A 23,514-nucleotide genomic window follows, 5' to 3' on the forward strand; every position below is an offset into this window, starting at 1 on the left:
GAGAGCCAGGTTGTACAGCATGCAGCAGGCCATGAATATTTTGGCCACCTTTTTGAGGGCTGTAGAGGAGCTCTCCTTTGGAATGGTCCAGACATATGATACGATTCTTGAGGTGGTCAAAGGTGTGTTCTATGATGATGTGGGTGCTCTAATGCCTCTTGTTGTACTTCTCCTTTGCCTCATTTTGGGGGTGGCCTATGGGAGTCATAAGCCAGGTTCGCTGGGGGTAGCCTCTGTCACCTGTGGGGGGAAGCAGAATCACAGACATGGGTGTGTATTGACTGATATGGTGACCCTGTGGAGATGGGTTAATGCTTGCGGGTTGCATGGGCATCTAGAGTGAGGAAGTGTGTTGAAGGTTATGCAGGGGCGTAGCCAGACAAGAGGTTTTGGGTGGGCCTAGGCAAGAAGTGGGTGGGCACCAAGTGTTCTCCACACCACCACCACCAAAAAAATATCTAAGCAGGCAGGAAAACACTGCTTTCCACCTTGGCAGTCTGCAGAAGGCATGCGCTGAAAACTGAGCATGCGCAGGTTCCGGTATCGTTGAGAGTAGCGTTTTTGTTACCATTAGGTGGAAGTCTTCAGCTGACGGAGCTTTGGATCCCCACCAGCTACCGCTAAATGTGTGCTACTGTTGGGTGGGCCTGAGTTATGTAGTTTGGGAATCCCTGTAGTGTAGTGATTGAGCCTGCCATGAGTGGGAAAGCGCGGGGTACAAATGTAACAAAATAAAAAAGGAGCCAGTTGCCAGTGATCTCCACTTGGTTAATCCTGTAGTAGATTCCTGAATGCTGAAGGATGTAGGCATCATAGGTGGAGCCTTGGTAACGGGCACACATATCCATAATCTCCCCCTGGGCATTACACACGACCTGCATGTTCAAGGAGTGAAATGATTTTCTATTTCTATAGGTCTCCTCATGTGCCTCGGGGTGGGGGGTTGTGTCTGAGTGCGATGTGTGTGTAGTCAATGATGCCTATAACTGAGGGGAAAGTGTTATGAAGTGCCTGCGTGGTAGTGGGGAACGTAATATAGTGTGAGGTGTGGGTGAGGAAGACATTGAGGAACTTGGCAAGGCAGTTGAAGATGGTGGGCTGAGTGAGGCTGCATTGACTGCTAGCACTGACTGAAAGGTGCCTGTGGCCAGAAAGATGAGGGAGGTAGTGACCTTCAGGTGGACTGGCATAAGATTATTCCTGCATGTTCTGAGCTGAAGGAGGGGTTGTAGCTGGTCACAGTGGTGCCGTATGGCAGCCCTGTTGAAATGGAACTTAGTCTGGCATTCCTAATCGGTGAGGTCCAGGAAGTAGGTGCAGGGCCTGAAGACTCTCTGATAGGGATATCTCATCTGGGGCCTTCCCTTCAAACTCTCATCCACCTCCAGCAAGGCGTGAACCACAAAAGCATGCAGAGCATCCATGATTGGCGTGTAGGTGTCCCACCACCACAGGTGCAACCCACTGAACCCAGAAACACAACTGTGCACACCTCCACCTACTGCACCTTGTGAGACCCATCACCAGCACACAGTCATGAGACACACACCAGTTGCCCAAAAGACTCATTCTCCCACCACCAGCAAACATTCCATATACACACAGCTGCAGCACAAAGACTCACTCTTCCACTACCAGCAAACAGTGGTCACACACACAGCTGCAGCACAGTGACGTAGCCACAGGTGGGCCTGGGTGGGCCAGGGCCCACCCACTTAGGGTGTAGCATTTAGCGGTAGCTGGTGGGGATCCCAAGCTCTGCCAGCTGAAGACATCCCCCTGATAGTAATTAAAACGCTGCTCTCCACGATACTGGCACTTGTGCATGCTCAGTTTTCAGCGCATGCCTACTGCAGACTGCCAAGGTGGAAAGAAGCATTTTCCCACCAGCTCAGATATTTTTCTGGCGGCGGTTGGGAAGAACACTTGGTGCCCACCCATTTCTTGCCTATGCCCACCCAAAATCTGTTGGCTGGCTACGCATCTGGCACAGAGCACAGTGACAAATTGGGAGTGGACAAAGAGAGGAACAATGAGAGACAGAAGACAAACAGGTAGGGAGGTAGAATGTGAAGTATGGGGGTTGGGGACAGAAAGGGTTTGGATGAGGGAAGGATTTGAGGAGGTGAGACACAGAGGAGGCAGTCAGGAAATAAAGCACTCAGTAACTCTCCACCATTTCTCACAAAGGACCACTTCCGCTTCTCCAATCTCTAACTCAGCAAAATCACAAATGGGTCTAAAGACAGGTCGGGCCTTAGCCTAGATGCTTTTAAAGCAGGTCTAATTCCTGACATTTTTCTTTCCGCTATCCTTTTTGCTATACTTTACGGGTAGAAAACGTTCATCACGTCACTCCCCAGCTGGGAATGTTTTCTTTTAAGCATCTAGCAGACTTGAACAAATTTTTTTGTTTGATTATACGCTTTAGATGTTTTTCTTTGAGAAGAACGTATATCTGCCTGTTATGCCATTTTTGGACGTTTTTCTGTTTAAAAAATAAGCCCCTAAATATACTATCTCATCAATGGGTATAATGATTGTTTTTCTGCTAATTATAAAATGATTATAATTGTAGTATTTTTCCTTTCTGACAATGACACTGACATAATTATGTTTTATTTATATTATATGTTTTATACAATTCTCCTTAGTTGTATTTTGTTTGTTATAAAAATTCAATAAAATGTTTGAACTCACTCTAACCCCCCCCCCCCCCAAAACAAACAAACAAAAAACTATAGGCCCTGACAGCCATACAGTGCTTACTTTTGCCTGCTGGAAGGATAAGGAGCCCATTTACCCAGGTAAATGACTTTTGGAAATCGCCTTCATTGTGTATCTATTTATATACATGTATACACACAAAACGAAACTTGTCTAATTATGTGTTGTTGTTTTTACAGGATTGTTCTGGGACAATCATGATTGTGCTGTTTAATTACCAAATTCTTCCTGAGGTGGGCTAGAAGCCTGGAATGTTAATTGAGGAAGGTGTAAGGCTGCAGGATACCCTAGGGCACCCAAGACCCTTGCACTGGTCCTGTCCATCCTTGCCTTGTATCTATGAAATGCCTATATGGGAGTCTAATGAAGATCCTCTTTTTAGCTGCTTGGTCTTGTTGGGATTCTCCCAGGTACTTGGCACCTGGATTGGCCATTCTTGGAAGCAGGATCCTGGACTAGATGGTCCTTTGGTCTGACCCAATATGGCAATGCTTCTGTTCTTATGTCTATAATATTCATGAATTCCATGTATTCCTACAGTGTCTGAATGGGGGAGGAGGAGTGTTAGGGTGATGACACAGTCAACAAACACAGTGGCATTTTTAAATTTCTCAGAATCACAGTAGTGTAGCTGGCAGGAGTTTTTAGCAATCTATCCTCAGGTACAAGATAAAAATCAAAATGAAATGGGGATGTCTTTAGTAAGAGTGCCAACACAGATTCACAGGACAGGGTTGATCCAGCCCTGGGTTTACCACAGTGCATGCTGGGGCTTGTAATTTTGCTTTCTTATGGACTGTAGTGGGAAATCAGACCTACAAGTCCCTGTATGAAATGGGGTAAACCCAAGACTGGATCAACCCTGTCCTGCAAATCTGGATCCAGTTGGCAGCCTTAATCTTTAGTATCAGATCCATTTGAAGTAAGGACCTGTGTGGATTTTAAAACTTAACATTCTCTTCAGGATGTTTTCAATATAAGGTATGAACTGTGAGTCAAGCAGCAGCTGCTCATTGACAGTACTCAAAAGAGAAATGAGTCTTTCTAGTTTTTTACCATCTCTCAGCTCCAAATGTGGTGAATAGATAGTGACTATGCTCCAGATCAGAAGAACACATTCAGAGCTTCTAAATACAGAAACAAGCGTGTGTGAGCTGTAAACTGAACAGACTGGGCTAGGTAGTTACAGAACAGGACAGAGCTTGTTCAGGTGAGATTTTCCTCACCTGTCTCTTCCTAATCCCAGCTGCTGTTTAATGTTCAAACAAAACCTTGTTTTCCATCTGCTGACAGGGATGAGGAAGAGGAAGACATCCAGGTCACAGCCAGGCAGGGGACTTCTAAAGAAGGAACCAGTGGGGAGAGATTCTGAGGCCACTAAGGGCAACGAAACCTCAACAGCTGGGAAAGGAAGGTAGGAACAATATCCTTTCTCCTACACCCATTCTCTATGAATCCAGTGAGGTTCAGACCCTGCTTCAGAGCAACATAGACCCAATGGTACTAAGAAGATTCAGCAAAAGTGTAGGGGATCATAAATGACTGAGTTTTAGGCAGTGAATAATTTCAGTCACGCAAATAAATGGTGGTATTATAGGAGAGCTCTAGCCTTCTTATAGTGAAGTGAACTGAGACCTCTGGGATGCCTGTGTTACTTGAGTTCTGGTTTAGAGAGAGTTTCCTTAGGTTCTGATTGTCCCACATACACAAGTATCACCCAAAAGTTATCATTTGGAGCTTTGTAAAATGATTATTATGTTGTACACAACACATCCAGTGCTTTGCATGCCACTGTCACTTTGCAGCATCTAAGGGCTTGATATAAGAAAGCATGGATAACTTTATGAGGAGCTTAGCACCAGCTTCTGCACATATTTATCTGCTTAGAGCATACTGACGGATACAGGAAGGAGTTTAGTGCAGAAAACGTTTGCATGTAAAAAGCTGTACAGACATTAGCTCATAATTCTTTAAAATGCTATGGTAATGAAAGCATTAGTTATTACCCCAAAGAGAAGAAAAGACTTAATGCATGGTTTTATAAAGCTGAGAATTTAACTCTGCTCTGAGGTGAAGTAAAGTGCAACCATTAGTGTTGGTTGCTGTGTCAGCATGATTTACCTGTGATTCTTCTTGCTCACCTACTGCTCCCAGATGACGTAGGTAGGTAAGAAGCAGACCTTTTTCTTGACCCCCAATATATTAGACAAATATAGTGACTGTGTGGATCCCCCACCAAACCCCAATGTGTTAATATATACAGAGTGATCTAATGTCCTTCTCCGATCATAGTTATTGAAATCAGAACAGTGAAGAAATGCCCATGGGAAGCCCCACGTCCATTTTTTATCTCAAAAACTCTCTTGCAATTATGGTGTACCTCTAATCAAGACAACTGAACTTCCAAGCAATAAATCCGCTGCAAATCCTGAAGACTCTGAAGAAGAACCACTGATCGTTGGAAGAAGTATAGGATATCAAACATCAACTCCATCAACCTATACTTTAAAAATTCTCTGGTCCCATGTATCTTTTTTGGTCCCAACACTGACTTCATCAGGAGACCTTATTTGATAAGTAATGAACAGTATTACAATTTTCCCCTTATTTCCATATTAAAACCATATAAACAGTTAAATACAATTCACATACCTTATACAACCTCTAATCTCTGCAAGAGAGTTTTTGAGATAAATAATGGACGTGGGACTTCCCATGGACATTTCGTCACTGTTATGATTTCAATAACTATGATCGGAGAAGGACATTAGAGCACTGTGTATCTTAAAATGTGGAGAGGGTAGGCTGTTATGAGAACATCAAATAGAGTGTTTTACTAACTGTTAGAATATGAGTTTGTAATAAAGATTGTAATTTTAAATATATGTAGGGATGGGTTTGGAATGTTTGTTTTGTGTTGAATTTGGTAAAGAAACATTGTATTAGCCAAGTGATGTTGGAATTATGCATATTCATTGTGGATATCTTGAAAACCCGACTGGCTAGGTGTATCCCGCGGACTAGGTTGAGAACCCTTGAGTTACAGTCAGCAGTTAACATTTGCAGAGAAGTCAAGTTACCCAGTTCCAGGCTGGAGATTTTGGGATAGTCCTGGATTTTTGACCACTGCATCCTCTCACCTTATAGGACTTGCAGCATTGATTTCAATGGTCAGGATCAGGCATGACAAATCCCACACTGCTTTGGCATAAGTTCAAAATCAGGACTGGCCACGAAGTCTCCAGCTTGTAACTGGGTAACTTAGAATCTCTGTGTTTGTCTGTTCACTGCACCTCAGCGATGATTGGTCCCTTGTCACTGAAGGAACCACCCCAGTCAGTTTTCAGTACTGAATGGTGATTGTTCTTTTGTCAGTGGAAGGACCAGGGCTTTTTTGAGGGTGTACTTGGGGGTACTGAGTACAGGCACCTTTTCTATTGTCTGCTAAAATTGACCCATGGACCCCAAGTTTTAATGAAAGCGCTCAGGCTCTACACATCCATTCTGCCAACTGGATCCCGATTTGCAGGATAGGGTTGATCCAGTCCTGGGTTTACCCCAGTGTATACCCGGACTTGTAGTCTTGATTTTTTTAGGGAAATCAGAACTACAAGTCTCAGCATGCAATGAGGTAAACCCAGGACTTGATCAACCCTGACCTGCGAATCGGGACCCAGTTGGCAGCCTTTGGGTAAGGAGAGATGAGATGCAGGGTATTTTTTTTTTTTGGGGGGGGGGGGAGAAAGGATGGATGACAGGCAAGATGTGTATGTGTGTGTGTGTGTGTGGGGGGGGGGGGGGGGTTGGAGGGATGGGATGCAGGATTATGGGGGGGGGGGGGGGGAGGAGGGAGTAAGGACATGGATGATTTGCTGAAGATAGAGCTGCCAAGTTACCCAGTTCCAGGAGGGAGACTTTTTGGCCAGTCCTACTTTTTTATTTATATCCCATATGAGTATGGTATTTGTAGTCCCTTTGAAATCAGTACTATGAGTCCCATAATGCATCAGGAAAGGGTTGTGTGAAATCCAGGGCTGACCTAAAATCTTCCTCTTGGAACTGGGTAACAGCATGGGGGATGGAGATATTAAATGCTGGGGGGGGGGGGGGGGAGGAGTAGGGTCTTGACCCATAATCAAAAAAAAACAAGGACGTCCCTGACAAACACTTGGACGTTTTCACCCGGGCCTGTTTTTCTTACGACTAAGGCACAAAAAGGTGCCTGAAATGACCAGATGACCACTGGAGGGAATCAGGGATGACCTCTCCTTACTCCCCCTGTGGTCACCAACCCCCTCTCACCCTCAAAAAACATCTTTAAAAATATTTTGTGCCGGCCTCAGATGTCATGCTCAGGTCCATGACAGCAGTATGCAGGTCCCTGGAGCAGGTTTAGTGGGTGCAGTGCACTTCAGGCAGGTGGACCCAGCCCCACCCCCCTACCTGTTAGGTTTGTGGAGGAAACAGCAAACCCTCCAAAACCCACCACAAACCCACTGTACCCACATCTAGGTGCCCCCTTCACCCATAAGGGCTATGGTAGTGGTGTACTGTTGGGGGTAGTGGGTTTTTTTTTGGGGGGGGGGGGTTCTGGGGAGCTCAGCCCACAAGGTAAGGGAGCTGTGTTCCTTGGAGCAATTTATGAAGTCCACTGCAGTGCCCCCCTAGGGTGCCTGGTTGGTGTCCTGGCATGCCAGGGGAACCAGGGCACTACAAATGCTAGCTTCTACCATGACCAAATGGCTTGCATTTGGTCATTTTTGACATGGACATCTTTGGTTTCGAAAATCGCCGAAAATCAGAAATGTCCATTTCTAGGGATGTCCAAATCTAGGGATGGCGAAATTTAAGGATTTGGACATGTCTGATGGTATTTTCGAAATGAAAGGTTTCCCCACCCCTGGATTTGGACGTTTTGCAAGGACGTCCAAATCGCAACTAGGACGTCCCTTTCGAAAATGCCCCTCCACATGTGTAAAAGCACTAAAGTGAACACATGTGAGCAAGGATTCACAAAGCAGTGGCAAGCAAACAATACCATAAGCAAAGCTATCTATATACAGGAACTAATCATAAGCAGAGGTCAGAACGATGGATACAAAAGTTGCCATGACTGGAAACAGAGTTTCATTTTCTACTGAGTGTCATTTCCAATAAAGATGATCAGAAAAAGTTTGCAAGCCACTGTAAGGAGGGAGAAACTGCTAGTACAGAAACTCAGGGATACAATATGCTGTAGAGCAGTTCCTAATTTTTTTTGTCCACACACTAATTCTAGATTTCAATCACAAGATGTCCACAAAGGGGCAGCCCCTAACCACAAACACAACCACTGCTCCCTGCAGGCATCCAGCCACGAGACCAATTGCAAACAGCTCTGTTCCCTTACCCCAAATTATATCTAACAGAAGGTACTGGGGTTTTCGCCCACTGCCAGTATGTCTGCACCATTCCTGCTGGGAAAGTCAGGGATTGCAGGAGTTACAAACTCCCTCTCAACCAGCACTCCAGCAATAGCCCCTCGGGCACCTTCTGCTGTCACCATTTTTTGCTGCCAACATGAATTTCTTTTTTCTGTCAGGTGGCAACTATGGCATCCAGCAACGTCTGTCAGCCTGGTCTCGCTCCCTGCCGCCGATGGTGGCTTATCAGCACTGCTCTCACAGAGACCCTTCTCTTCTCTGGGGTGTTGTTGGGTTGGAATTCCCTTCTGCCGATACTCAAGTCCCAGGGGATCTACTCACACTTATGTGACATCTCAGGTGAGTGAGATTCTCTGTCTTTCTCTTTTCTCCACTGTTTCTTCCTTTTCCCAGATTTCACGTTTTCCTGCTTCTTTTCTTACCTTTCTCCTTTCAGACCTGCCCTCAGCAAACCATTATTTTACTACTACTACTACTTAACATTTCTAGAGCGCTACTAGGGTTACGCAGCGCTGTACAAATTAACAATTAAGGACGGTCCCTGCTCGGAAGAGCTTAAAATCTAAAGGACGAAATGTCAAGTTGGGGTAGTTAAGTTTTCCTGAGAAGAGGTGTAGTGATTAGGTGCCGAAGGCGACATTGAAGAGGTGGGCTTTGAGCATTGATTTGAAGATGGGTAGGGAGGGGGCACGGCGTATGGGCTCAGGGAGTTTGTTCCAGGCATGGGGTGAGGCGAGACAGAAGGGGCGGAGCCTGGAGTTGGAGGTGGTGGAGAAGGGTACTGAAAGGAGGGATTGGTCTTGAGAGCGGAGGTTACGGGTAGGGACGTAATGGGAGATGAGGGTAGAGAGGCACGGAGGGGCCGCAGATCGAGTGCATTTCTAGGTGAGTAAGAGAAGCTTGAACTGTATGCAGTATCTGATTGGGAGCCAGTGGAGTGACTTGAGGAGAGGGGTGATATGAGTATATCGGTTAAGGCGGAAGATAAGACGTGCGGCAGAGTTCTGGATGGACTGAAGGGGGGATAGATGGCTACGTGGGAGGCTGGTCAGGAGTAGGTTGCAGTAGTCAAGGCGAGAGGTAATGAGAGAGTGGATGAGAGTTCGGGTGGTGTGCTCGGAGAGGAAGGGGCGAATTTTGCTAATGTTATAGAGGAAGAAGCGACAGGTCTTGGCTATCTGCTGGATATGCGCAGAAAAGGAGAGGGAGGAGTCGAAGATGACACCGAGGTTGCGGGCAGATGAGACGGGGACGATGAGGGTGTTATTAACTGAGATAGAGAGTGAAGGGAGAGGGGAAGTGGGTTTGGGTGGGAAAACAATAAGTTCAGTCTTACACACAGGACAGGGTGGGAGCTGCAGACCCAGGCCTGGTTTAGGTAAACTGTGCCTTAGAAGTGTGTTCTGTGCATCACTTGGCAATGTTTTTAAACACGTGTTCCAACAAAACTAATGGCATGCAGTTTACAGTGGTGCTAATAAATGTACACTGATGGAAAAAATAGCGCAAGTCACAAATCAGCTGTTTGCTGCATGAGGAGTAAAATGTCTACCTTCATGTCAACGCATGAGTGGGGGTTGGATCACAGACTGACTCCCACCCACAGTAACTCCTTTACCCCCCCCCCCCCCCCCCATGATCCCTCCAGAAATATCACAGCACCCGTGGTCTGGGCACTTCTGAGTGGGAGTAGCAACTGGGCCTATTTAGGCCTCAAGTCCTCTGAGGTGAAGGAATGCTCTGCACCTCAGACGACCCTGCTGCTCCTACATAGGATATGGAATTAAGAATTATTTATTTATTTGGATTTTGCTCACACCTTCTTCAGTAGTAGCTCAAGAAGGTGAGTTACATTCAGGTACACTAGGTATTTCCCTGTCCCCAGAGGGTTCACAATCAAAGCTTGGAAGGTTACGCGATTTGCCCAAATTTACAAGGAACAGCAGCACTGAGCTGACGTAAAAAGCTGGCACCAATGGAAAAGTAGAAATCTGTGCAAAAATTCGGTGTGTTTTTTTAACACCAGGAGTACAGGTCTGCAGGCAATTTGCATACCAATTGTGCTACCCAAGACCTATCCGCCGCTTTTGACACTGTCAATCACAACTTACTTCTTGCCACACTGTCCTCACTTGGGTTCCAGGGCTCTGTCCTCTCCTGGTTCTCCTCTTATCTCTCCCACCGTACCTTCAGAGTACATTCTCAGGATTCCTCCTCCACCCCCGTCCCGCACTCTGTTGGAGTTCCTCAGGGATCTGTTCTTGGACCCCTTCTTTTCTTAATCTACACCTCCTCCCTGGGTTCCCTAATCTCCTCCCATGGGTTCCAATATCATCTTTATGCTGACGACACCCAGCTTTATCTCTCCACACCAGACATCACTGCAGAAACCCAGGCTAAAGTTTCGGCCTGCTTAGCCGACATTGCGACCTGGATGTCCAACCGCCACTTGAAACTGAACATGGCCAAGACCGAGCTCATTGTCTTCCCTCCCAAACCCACTTCTCCTCTCCCTCCACTCTCTAGCTCTGTTGATAACACCCTCATCGTCCCCGTTTCATCTGCCCGCAACCTCGGGGTCATCTTTGACTCCTCCCTCTCCTTCTCTGCGCATATCCAGCAGATAGCCAAGACCTGTCGCTTCTTCCTCTATAACATCAGCAAAATTCGCCCCTTCCTGTCTGAGCACACCACCCGAACTCTCATCCACTCTCTCATTACCTCTCGCCTTGACTACTGCAACCTACTCCTCCCTGGCCTCCCACTTTGCCATCTATCCCCCCTTCAGTCCGTTCAAAACTCTGCTGCATGTCTTATCTTCCGCCTGAACCGGTACACTCATATCACCTCTCTCCTCAAGTCACTTCACTGGCTTCCGATCAGGTACCGCATGCAGTTTAAGCTTCTCCTTTTAACCTACAAATGCACTCGATCTACAGCCCCTCCCTACCTCTCTACCCTCATCTCCCCTTACAATCCTACCCGTAACCTCCGTTCTCAAGACAAATCCCTCCTGTCAGTACCCTTCTCCACCACCGCCAACTCCAGGCTCCGCCCTTTCTGCCTTGCCTCACCCCATGCCTGGAATAAACTCCCTGAGCCCATACACCAGGCCCCCTCCCTACCCATCTTCAAAGCTTTGCTCAAAGCCCACCTCTTCAATGTCGCCTTCGGCACCTAACCATCAGGAAATCTTGACTGCCCCTACTTGACATTTCGCCCATTAGATTGTAAGTTCCTTGGAGCAGGGACTGTCCTTTATGTTAATCTGTTTAGCACTGCGTAACCCTAGTAGAGCTCTAGAAATGTTAAGTAGTAGTAGTAGTAGTAGTAGTGAAGGTTTTATTGAAGGTTTCTCTGTGCTTAAACCCTTACTGCTCCTTACTGCATTAGTAGGAAAGTTAGTATGGAAAAATCAAAAGGTAAAGGGTAACCTGAAGTGTTAAAATGCTCTCTCTCAAAGTTTATACTGGAGAGGGCCCAAACCTCACACTCCATCTTTATTTCTCCTCTATGATTTTAGGGGCGCTTGAAGGAGATTGTCAATTGATGTGTGCTTTTTAATTTTTTTTTTCTTTTTGGCTCAGGAGTTCTATTTTGCTCCTTTGGTCTTCCAGTTCACTGGCAAGCCAGTATTCTGTTCTGGTGGCCAGTGAGCTTTTAAAAAATGTCAGCCACGATATTAAGAAAAATCCAAACCTATATCCAATGCTACTATCCATATAGTCAGTGGTATATATCATAGACTGCAGTCAATTCTATGAACAATAATGACATTCAGCCACTATCTGCATAGCTGAGCAGTTTAATTTCGGACAGCCTTTTTGTGGGCCTAATTAAAACTGAGTGAATATTATCGCTATCCATACTGTTAGGATAAACACCTTGTCTCCCATAACACTACCCTGACACTATCCCCTGGATTCTATAAAAGTTGCCTAGATCTACATGCAAACTAATTAGTGAGCCATTAACAATTATTGATGTTAATTGGCATTAATTAAGACTCACATAGAACATAGAAACATGATGGCAGATAAGAGCCAAATGGCCTATCCAGTCTGCCCATCCTCAGTAACCACTATCTCCTCCTTTCCCTTCGAGGTCCCACGTGCTTGTCCCACGCTTTCTTAAATTCAGACACAGTCCTTGTCTCCACCACCTCCATTGGGAGGCGATTCCAAGCGTCCACCACCCTGTCTGTGAAAAAGTATTTTCTTAGATTACTCCTGAGTTTATAATCTTTTAACTTCATCCCATGCCCTCTCATTCCAGAGTTTTCCTTCATTTGAAAGAGGCTCACCTTCTGTACATTAATGCCACAGAGTATACATATTGAGAGCCTTAAGTCTATCCTCACACATTTTATGAAAGAGACCACACTGACCAATTTAGTAGCAGCCCTCTGGATCGACTCCATCCTGTTTGTATCTTTCTGTTGGTGCGGTCTCCAGAATTACATGCAGTAGTCTAAATGGGGCCTCACCAGAGACTTATACAAGGGCACTATCACCTCTTTTTTTCCAGGTCGCCATTCCTCTCTCTATGCTCCCGAGCATCCTTCTGGCTTTGACCATCATCTGTTTGGCCACCTTAAGATCATCAGACACAATCACCCCCAAGTTTTGCTCTTTTTTTCTACACAGTACTTCATCCCCTATACTATACCTTTCTCATGGATTTTTGCAACCTAAGTGTATGACCCTGCATTTTTTAGCAAGCTTCACCAGATCCCTTTGCATGCTATCCACACCCATGCAGATCTATCTATGCGCTATTCTGTAACACTGGACATTTAAATTGTGCATAGCTCAAAATGGCATGGCCAGAGGAGAGGCATAGGTGAGTCAGGGACCCTGTTCCCTCTAAGCTGAGCAGGAGTCCTCCAACTGCATTGTTCCCAGTGGGGGGCACTGCTTCAATATTGTGTTTTTAATCTGTAGCGATAGGAAGATTCCCTGGAGTCCTGCACAGCTTACCTGTCCATTGCTATTGAAAATGTGATTGTGAAACAGCACCACCCACTGGTAGGATTGTAGGTGGAGGACTCCAACTCAGCTTGGAGGAAACAGTGGTCAGAGGCATTCCCCAAATTTAGACACAGTGATATAGAATGGAGTCATCTATGCGCCCAACTGCCATTAGTTGCTTGTCGGCATTTACAACAGGTTTCAGCATGTGTAAGTCCTTGTGCCCAGAGTTGGGCATGGGAATCTGCATGAAGCGCTATTCTATAAAGGTTGCCTAACGCTAACTGACCTTTATAGAATTGGTGCTTAGCTCAGGTTGTAACGATTGGTGGCCATTTACTGAATTTGGCCTTATATGGATAGTACTGGAATGTTCAGAGGGATTTTTGGTTGCATTCCCTACATAGAGCCAGTGAAAATCCACAAATAGGAAATTAATATGTTTAATGACTGCTGCTAAACATATAAATCACTTCAAATATTGAGCCCTTGGAACTTAGCCTTTGTTGGCAGGGCTGTACCAATCATTAGGTATGACTAGGCAGTTGCCTAGGGCAGGAGTTTTGATGGGGGACACCAACATGCAAATGCAGTCAAAGCAAAAGAACAGTGCTGCCAGACACACAAATTCAAAAGAGCCATCAGTCTTTTAAGCAAAGGGAGAATGGGAATTTCAAAATAGCCCATTTGCTTGGAAATTGTCCTCATTAGGTGTACACCAACCCCCTGATTCTATAAAGGTTGCTGAACATTACATGTGCAAATTTAGGCATGGTCCCAAGTTGCATATTCAATTTAATAAGATAATGAGCCAATTAGTGCCAATAATTGGCTTCTTAACAAGCAATTATTGACACTAATTAGATTTAATTGGGTGTTATGAGCATAAAGTTAGGTACGGGATCTGCACCTAAACTTTATGTGCAGCCTGAAAAAGAGGGTGCAGAAAGGGGATGGTCATGAGCATTTTGGGGTGGAACAGGAGGTGTGGGTTTGAGTTACGCATGTAATTACAGAATAACAGTGTTCCATGTGTAAATTTGGATGCAGGCATTTGTACCACATTTCCATTGGTGAAAATGGTCATGCCTAAATCTGGATGCAACCATTGTGCTTAAGTATCTACTATAATAAAACGCACCCTCAACGTTCTGAGGACACTGACGTCACTGCAGGCACTCACACACCAGTTCGTAAGTTCATGGTGGTGAAGCCACAACACTCACCATGTCTTCATGCCCCGCCCTCGCGTCACATGTGATGACGTCGAGGGCGGAACAAGAAAACAAGGCAAATGAACGCACGGGGAGCAGTAGGGAAACACGCTCCACATGTTTCCCTACTCCTCCCCTTCCAAGAAATCCCAGCCGCCGACGACTTGCCCATCACCCCGGCCTCTTTCGCCTCATTGCCCCGCCCCTTTCAAGGTACCGCCCCGCACCGGTAGCACACTCTTCCCCTCATCACCTTCCCTCCCCCCTGTCACTTCCCCTACCCTTACGCCACTATCCCTGGTGGTCTAGCGGTACCTGTTCGATCGGGCAGGAATGAAGGAACCCCCGCTTTCCTGCCCGAAGTGGTGCTGCTAGCTGCCCGGCTGCATTGTGTCTGAGTCCGGCTCTCGGCGATTCAAAATGGCCACCGAGAGTTGAAGCTGCCTCGTGAGACTTCAACTCTCGGCAGCCATTTTGAAACGCCGAGAGCCGGACTCCCACACGATGCAGCAAGGCAGCTAGCAGCACCGCTACGGGCAGGAAAGAGGGGGCTCTTTCATTCCTGCCCCGACCGAACAGGTACCTCTAGACCACCAGGGAGACTAGCGAAAGGGGAGGGGAAGGGACTCCCGTGCCCAATAGTGCCCGTTTCATCACAGGCAGAAACGGACCTTTTTTACTAGTTATTCTATAAACTGCGCTGAACTTTAGGCACACCTTATAGAATAACACACAGGTTTTTTCAGCACTAATTTTTTAAGGCTCCATTTACTGAATCTACCCTTAAATAAAATTTAATATTTAAATGTAGGATGACTAATGATGCCCTTTTTAGGACTGGTCTGGGAGGCTTAGCATTGAGGTGATCATGATTGTTGAGTTTATCAAAATCTCAGGTGGGGTCTAGGGGTCCTGAAATTAATTGAGGGAGACACAAGGCTGAGCATTCACCTAGGGCACCTAATACCCTTGCACCAGCCCTGTCTAGTTTTCTTCTTTTTAAATTTCATTTCTTACATATTGCTTGCAAGCTACCCAATTGTGTATATTCAGGGACAGTAGGTATTTTCCTGTCCCTGGAGGGCTCACAATCTGAGATTGTACCTGAAGCAATGAAGGATTAAGTGACTTGTTCAAAATCACAAAGAGCTGCAGTGGGATCTAAACTCCAGATTCCATGATTCTCAGTATGTTGCTCTAGCCATTAGGTTACTCCTTGGGCTATAGCACTATGAACCTTCAATCCATAACTACCTGAGGTTTTTCAGCTCCCCCCCCCCCCCTCAAATCCACCCATAGTCCTCCACAGCATCCTCAGCACACAGAATGTTGAGTAGTATTAGGAAAGGGATGGAAAACAAACACGAGGATGTTATAATGCCGTTGTATCGCTCCATGGTGCGACCACACCTCGAGTATTGTGTCCAATTCTGGTCGCCGCATCTCAAAAAAGATATAAAGGAATTAGAAAAGGTGCAGAGAAGGGCGACAAAAATAATAAAGGGAATGGAACGACTTCCCTATGAGGAAAGGCTGAGAAGGTTAGGGGTCTTCAGCTTGGAGAAAAGGCGTCTGAGGGGTGATATGATAGAAGTCTACAAGATAATGAGCTGAGTAGAGTGGACAGATGTGAAGCGATTGTTTACACTTTCAAACAACAACAAAACCAGGGGACACAAGATGAAGCTAGAATATGGTAGATTTAAAACAAATAGGAGAAAGTTTTTCTTTACTCAGCGTGTAGTTAGACTCTGGAACTCATTGCCGGAGAATGTAGTGACAGCAGCTGGCCTTACGGAATTTAAAGGGGGCTTGGACAAATTCCTGAGGGAAAAGTCCATTGAACATTATTCATTTTTTTTTTTTTGGGGGGGGGGGGGGGGGTTACCGGGTTCTTGAAGCCTGGATTGGCTGCTGTCGGAGACAGGATGCTGGGCTTGATGGGCCCTTGGTCTTTTCCCAGAATGGCAGTGCTTATGTACTTATGCTTATGTACTTATGTCCTGCAATCAATTTGTATCTTCCTCATGGCAATGCACAGCATTGCCTCTGGGTTGGCATCATTCAAGGCACTATCTTAAGAACTACTATACTCAAATTAGGCTGTTGTATGCCATTAGACAAACCCATACTTTAGCTTTCTGTTGGCATGTAGGACATATGCAAAGGGCTATTGTTTCCAATAGAACATTGATTATGTTAGAGTCAGAACATTGGAGGTTACTAGGGCCTGAGCTCCTAGATCCACAGTGGGAAGAGCTGCATTTTTGAAGAATCGTTATCCTTTGTATTCAGCAGATGTCCTAAATGGAGTAGAGAGAAGGACAGACTGACTCCCCCCTAGCCTTGAGGAGGACATGAGGCCCTCAAAGGCAGACAGGTAATCCAGACACATACTCAAATGAACCTAGTCATTAATATTTTTTTCTGTCTGTCTCTCACAGCTTCCAATTTCAGCATGGTAGAGCGAGGACTGGACCTCTCGCCACATCTGCAGGCACTTAACTCGGGCATGTGGGAAGAAGATGAAGATGGTATGTGACTGAAGTACAGGACGTGGGGTCAATGTTAGACATGGGGCCCAGGGCAGAAATTGGGGGGGGGGGGGTGCTCTAAAGCCCACTGGCAGGCTGTGGCTCCTTCAGCTTCACATAGGCTTGGGGCCCCCTATGGCATGAGGCCTAGAGCAGCCATAAGTGGTGGTGCCAGGGCTGAATCTTTTCCAGACAGTAGAATAATGCAATTCTGGGTCATCATCTTGTCTCTCCCGAGATCTGACCTCAGGTCTTCTCCTGGTTTCTCTACATCTCCAGCCTTTCTTGTAAGGTATTAAACCATCTGAAGTCTGTGAGTGTGGGAGCGGAAGACTGTGCCACCTTTCTGCCACAGTAGTCATTCATTCTACTGTCTCTGTGTGTGTTCTCTGATTTTCCCAGTTGTTCACATCCAGCTCATGCTGAGTATTCCCACCACTGCAGCTCATACACCAGAGCCAAAGGGAAAGAGAGTCCAGGAGCACCATGGAGCTGCATGCAAGCAGCAGGAAGACATCCTGAATCTGGCCTTCACCCTTGGTTCCTTCTTCCTGGGCTTCACCTTGCTTCCACTGCAGGTGCTCCTGGAGACCATCCATTTGAGGCAACTTCGGCAGATCGGCAGGTGAGACATTGAGGGTCGTTCCCACCCTGAGAGGCAGTGAACAAGTAGCAGAGGAGATGTGGATGTCCTGCACCAGCTAAAAGGAACTTCAACAGGGACTGCAAATCACGTTACAGGGTTTTGTGGTAGTTTTCTTGTTTCTACATATTATATCGTGTGTTACCACATTTTTTCAGATTTTTCCCTTTGGGGGCAAGGCATGGACGGAGAGGGTTGTGGAAGTGTTAGCCAGCTAGTTACACTTACAGCATGCTAACTGGATAATACAGAGTTAATGAAGGATCACTTACTGGAGGCAGTAAGTAGTCCTGTGTGAACTTTCAGCAGATAGCGTGCATTAATGGGACACATGACCTGCAATAACAGTAGTGGGAATGCTCCCAAAAGGTCCTTTGTGAAATTTGCAGCTACCGTGCAGTAAAATCCTACATTAAGACACAATCCCCCCCAATATTCAAAAATATTTAACCGACATGGAAAGACTGTTGGCTGGTTAAATAGGCTTTAACTGCTGAGATTCTATATATCATGCCTAGCGTTCTGCGCTTAAATGTAAGCGTATTCCATAACAATGCGTGTAACTTAATTGGCTGAACAAGCCAATCAGTTTTGTTAACAGCACTTAAGCAATAATGTGCACTAATTGGCAATAATTAGAATTTACGTGCACAACTCGCTAAGCATATGCTGTAATGAACTGCGCCTAAATTCTAAAGTGCACAGTTCAAAAGGGGTGTGGTTATGGGCATAGAAATGGGCGTGGAAATGGACGTTCACAATTTTAGGTGCATTGTTATAGAATATGGTCCAGTCCGCGTAAATCTACACGCAGGGATTTACACCACATTTTCATTGGTGTAAATGGATGCGCATAGTTTTAGGCGCTGGGATATCAACTAAGCGTATTATATATACCGCACCTAAATCTTATAGAATACGCCTAGATGAAAATGATTTCCTCGTGGATTTTCCAGGTGCCATAAATAGAATCTCCCCTTAAGTGCCTAATCGTGGATATTCAGTAGGAGATAACCGGTTGTCTCTTGAATATCCCAGTTAGTGGCTAGCTGCTAGCTGGCTATATCGCATGACACAGCCTGTTAGGTGTGGATATTCAGCACCTAACTGGCTATGTTGAGCGGTCAAAATAGGCCACTTAAATAGCAGGCCTATCTTTGACTGCTGAAAAGTTAATTAGTTAGCACTGAATATCAGTATAGCCTGTTAACTTTTTAGCGGCCAAACACCCCCCCCCCCCCCCCGGATATTCATTGCTGGTCACCGGAAATGATCCAGTATTTAATAACCAGGGGTCAGCAGTGATCATGGCACTTGTGTGAGCTATCTCCTGTGCAGTGGTGTACCGAGGGCGGGATAGTGGGGGCGGTCCGCCCCGGATGCACGCTGCAGGAGGGGTGCAGGGAGTAGCCACGTGGCTCCGCCAGTTCCCTGCTCCCTCTGATGTTACTTCCTGTTCCGGGGCAGAGGACACAGGGAACTGGCAGAGCCGAAAGCCGTGCGGCTGCTCCCAGCACCCCAGGAAGTAGCAACAATGCACCTGGGGTGGGGGGGGGGGGGGGTGGGGGTGGCAGCTGACCCTACTGCTCCTGTGGACTGAATATCGGGCCCAATAACTACAAATTTTAGCTCATTTTAGTATAGCAGCTCCTGTATGGAGTGGAGGAGTGGCCTAGTGGTTAGAGCACCAGTTTTGCAATCCAGAGGTAGCTGGTTCAAATCCCACTGCTGCTCCTTGTGATCTTGGCCAAGTCACTTAACCCTCCATTGCCTCAGGTACAAACTTAGATTGTGAGCCCTCCTGGGACAGAGAAATATCCAGTGTACATGAATGTAACTCACCTTGAGCTACTACTGAAAAAGGTGTGAGCAAAAATCTAAATAAATAAATATATTAATAATGTTTCTCTCTTTCTCTTCTATAGTGCCTCCTTCTCCCTCTCTTGTCTGCTCCTCGCCTATGTCTGCAGTAACTCTACACGTAAGTAAGTCAGCCAGAACAACCTCCTTTCCTGCTAGGACAGAGTGGCAGGCCTGGTGGATATTATTGAAACTCATTCATGTGATGTTATTATAAACAAAGAAAGCAGGTTAGACGAATGCATAAGAGGTTGAAAAAACACACATACAACAGAATAGTTACCTGTGTCTCAGAGCTACTGACGAAGGTGCATTAAAGGTAGGGGAAGTGGGAGAGTGGGATAGGGAAGGAGTTAACAGAATTTGCTCCTGGATCTGGTACTATTCTGGATTTTACTTTATTCTGGATTTTACTTATCAATTTGGATAGGAAATGGGCAGGCTACCCTATCACAGTCACACTGAAGGAAAGTCTCAGGAGGTTCAGGATTTACAATTGAAAGTAAAATCCACATTTTGTAGAACAGGTAGTATTGTAAATAAGCACTAGGTCTTACAATTTGTTGTTCTTATTATTTCTTCTGTATCTAGAAGGTACTACAGACCCAGGAAGAAAAACATACTTCTTTGTGTTATAGCCAGCTCTATCTTTTTATCATTCTAGATGACATCTTGAGATTCCAGCCAATCCTTTTTCTCTGGTTCTAGATCAGTTCTTAAAATCCTAGTCAATCTTCTCTCTTTGTGGTTCTAGATCACCTCTTGAGATCCTTGCCAATCCTCTCTCTAGTTCTAGATGACCTATCAAGATCCCTTTCTAGATGCTGTCTTGATGCCCCTGCAAGCCCCATTGTTCTTTCTATGCATTCTCCTTGTCCACATAATAACTTTGCTGTGTTTTCAGGCCTTTCATTTTTCCTGATGTTTGCAATGATGCTGAGTGGTATAGGTGGAGCCTGCATTCTGTTTACCACGCTAACAGTAAGTACACTGTTTGGAGCTCTGCTTTTTCCTCTACTCACTCCAACACACACCTCCACCTGCAAACATACCCTCCCACTGCTGCATGCCGGATAAGTAAGACAAAAGACAATTTGCAACTACTGACAGCAGGTATATATGAGAAGATGCTCACACTAAACGGAGTAAGACAGATCTCCTCTTCCCTTTGAAGACCCACCTTCACACTGATCTCCACAAATTTCTCTCAAATTCTGTAAATTCTCAATGATATGTTAGGCAAGATAAGACTCCTCTCTTCCATTCCTTAAGCCAAAAGCTTCATGCAGGACAGTTACCCTCTCTGGAGTGATGCAATATAGTGTGCTCAGGCTTTGTGCAGGGTTAGATCAGCTTTAACATACAATTTTAAGCTTAGCACCAGCTCAAAATCTGCTTAGATCATACTGACCGATGAAGGAAGAAATTTTGGGCACAAGCCAACCCTGTGCAAAGCTTTGCCTTAGTGGTTGTGGATATCCTGAAAACTTGACTGGCTGGGTGTGCCCTGAGGACTGGATTGAGAAACATTCCTTTGCTGCATTTTGAAAACCATGGTAATGCGGACAATTAACTATTTCACACTGAGGCAGAGAAGTGTGCAGGAAATTTAAGGCTCAGCATAATGCAAAGTCTGAGGAGGCATAGGAGGGTTAGCTCATACTTCTGCAATACTGTCTGTGAGAATTTAATGACTGCTCTTTTTCCTGTGAGCATACGGGTCCCACCAATCTTTTTCATGGCCTCCATTTATAGAAAAAAAAACAGAATGGGAGAGATGATGGTTCTGTGCAAAGGATAGCTACAGCTACGCACAGGTTTGAGCAGAAAAAATTGTATTGGCACCACACATTTTTTTCGCATGCACAAATTACGTTGTATTCATAAATATTTTCAGGACCATCAATTTCGGCTGCTGGTCCAGGCTCTGTTGCTGAGTTCATTAGGAGCCCCTTTTACAAAGCTGTGGTAAGCCCAACACGGGCTTACCACTCACTAAAAAGGAAGTACCACCAGGCTACTGCAGCAGCCCAGCAGTACTTCCCACCCCCAGTGCGCCATCATATCCGGCGCTACAAAAATTTATTTATTTTTGTAGTTCTGGCGTGTACCCGGTGGTAACCGGGCAGTGCCGTGTGCTGCCCTGGTTACCGCTGGGTTAACGTGGGAGCCCTTAACGCCACCTCAATTGGTGGCGGTAAGGGCTCCCTACCAAAATGGCCACGCGGCAAGTGCTTCACTTGCCTCATGACCACTTCTTTAAAAAAAGAAAGGTCTACCTTTTACTCACTGCAGTAAAAGGGGGCCTTGGCACACATCAAAAACACACACTGATACCTGCGCAGGCCCCCTTTTGCCACAGTTTGGTAAAAGGGGCTCTAGATTATTGTGATATCATCTATTTAGGTTGCTCTCAAGTACTCCTGTGAAAGCTACAGACAATTCACAATACTGCGCTGAGATTGATTTTGTTCTTTAAAACGTTCTGATCATCTGTCAGTCTACTATTCCAAAGTTCATTGGTTGCCAGTAGCGTCAAGGGTCGTATTTAATGGACAAGGTTTGTTATGGTTTAGCCCCTTTTTAACTTAAGATGTTTCGCTTTGTCAAATATAGTGCGAGTTTCTCAGTCATTAAACTTGTTTTCTTTTCCATCGATGAAGGGTAAAATAAGAAACAAACGTAAGATTCTTTACTTTGCCAAATTAGGCAAAGACGTTTCCTCTCTGATAGTCCAGGCACCGAGTTGTGCACATTTTAGATGTTCGCTTAAGACATATCTGTTTCAGAATTATGGAAGGAAGTGAATGTATTACTTATTAATTAATTATCATGTTTATTACTATATTTCCTGGTTTGCCCAGCTTCTTTGTATGTAACCCGCATTGAACTGCAAAGTATTGCAGGCTATGAAAACAAGGGGCCCTGTTTACTAAGGTGCACTAGTGTTTTTAGTGCACACTAAAAATGAGGAAGCGCTAACTCTAGAGACACCCATATATTTCTCTCTGGGTGTCTCTAGCATTAGCGTATGCTAAAAATGCTAGCGTACCTATAATGCGGCTTAGAAATATTCATGACCTTATCAACTTTCGGAAATCACTAAAGACCTTCCTTTTTAATAAGACGTACCACACTAATCAACAATAGGAACTCTAACATATCAATACTTACCTGACAATCTGTTTATTTTCTTATTTATTGAACTGATTATATCCATTATGTTATACCTGTTCTTTTTGTAACTAATTATCTATCTACTCTTGAATGGCACTTGACATGATGAAATATTGTAAGCCACATTGAGTCTGCAAATAGGTGGAAAAATGTGGGATACAAATACAACAAATAAATAAACAAATAAACAGGGCCCTTAGTGTTACGTTACCCATCTGTGCATATGTTGAACTGCTATTCTCACATAAATATCAGCATTGCAAAAATGTTCTGCACAGAATACCATTTCGGCACAGGTGTAGATGTGGGCCACTATGTTGTTTCTGCTCAGATATGCGCACAGCACTAGCTTCTCTTACCACAGAACTTTGTGGACATACATCCAGTGCACTGTCCCCGGTCAGAGCACAAATCCTATTGACATATTATTTGTTTACTGCATCGGTGAGCAAAAACCAGGGCTTGCGTTATGCTTGCTTTAAGAAACTGTGCGCTAAGCCCTCAGTGCACGTCTCTAATGCATTGCTCTCTGGGACAGATATCTTCTAAGCTTATCAGGGCATACCAGAGTAACAGCTTTACAAAATTCACAACTTGTGCTCCACAACTTCTTCTATTTCTTCCTACAGTTGCCAGTGCTCCTGGGAAGTCCAGGGCCCCTTTATACTGCCTTGGTATTGGGCTGTTTCTGTGCCTCAGCCACCGTATTTACCCTTATGAGGGTAAGTATAATGGAGGCGGGAGGCGGGGGGGGGGGGGGCATTCCTGAGGGCAGATAAGCAGAAGAATCATGTGTGGACACTAATGGTCACAGTCTTCTCAGTGCAGTCCATGATCCCCAGTTGTGTTCAAATACACAACATCCAGCACCCTTAAAACGCACCTTCAGACTCCCCTGCTTTCTTACCTCTCTCCTCCTAAATAATCTTTGTTGTCACTCCTTCTTTCCTATGTCTTATGTCTCAG

The 23,514-nt window shown here is 45.3% G+C and overlaps 1 protein-coding gene across 1 annotated transcript in view; it reads left to right on the forward strand.

Moving 5' to 3' along the window:
* The first annotated feature begins 3,620 nt into the window (after window positions 1-3,620).
* Window positions 3,621-23,514, forward strand: part of LOC115474643 (large neutral amino acids transporter small subunit 4-like) — a 115,231-nt gene continuing 95,337 nt past the window's right edge. The window contains exons 1-8 of the mRNA XM_030210227.1: window positions 3,621-3,708; window positions 4,021-4,141; window positions 8,309-8,489; window positions 16,779-16,868; window positions 17,271-17,493; window positions 19,437-19,492; window positions 20,276-20,352; window positions 23,178-23,270. Coding sequence (XP_030066087.1) covers window positions 8,318-8,489; window positions 16,779-16,868; window positions 17,271-17,493; window positions 19,437-19,492; window positions 20,276-20,352; window positions 23,178-23,270 — 711 coding nt within the window. The 5' untranslated portion in view covers window positions 3,621-3,708; window positions 4,021-4,141; window positions 8,309-8,317. The remainder of the gene's footprint in view (window positions 3,709-4,020; window positions 4,142-8,308; window positions 8,490-16,778; window positions 16,869-17,270; window positions 17,494-19,436; window positions 19,493-20,275; window positions 20,353-23,177; window positions 23,271-23,514) is intronic.

The sequence above is a fragment of the Microcaecilia unicolor genome, chromosome 7 (genome assembly GCF_901765095.1).
Source record: "Microcaecilia unicolor chromosome 7, aMicUni1.1, whole genome shotgun sequence".
NCBI classification, from domain to species: Eukaryota; Metazoa; Chordata; class Amphibia; order Gymnophiona; family Siphonopidae; genus Microcaecilia; species Microcaecilia unicolor.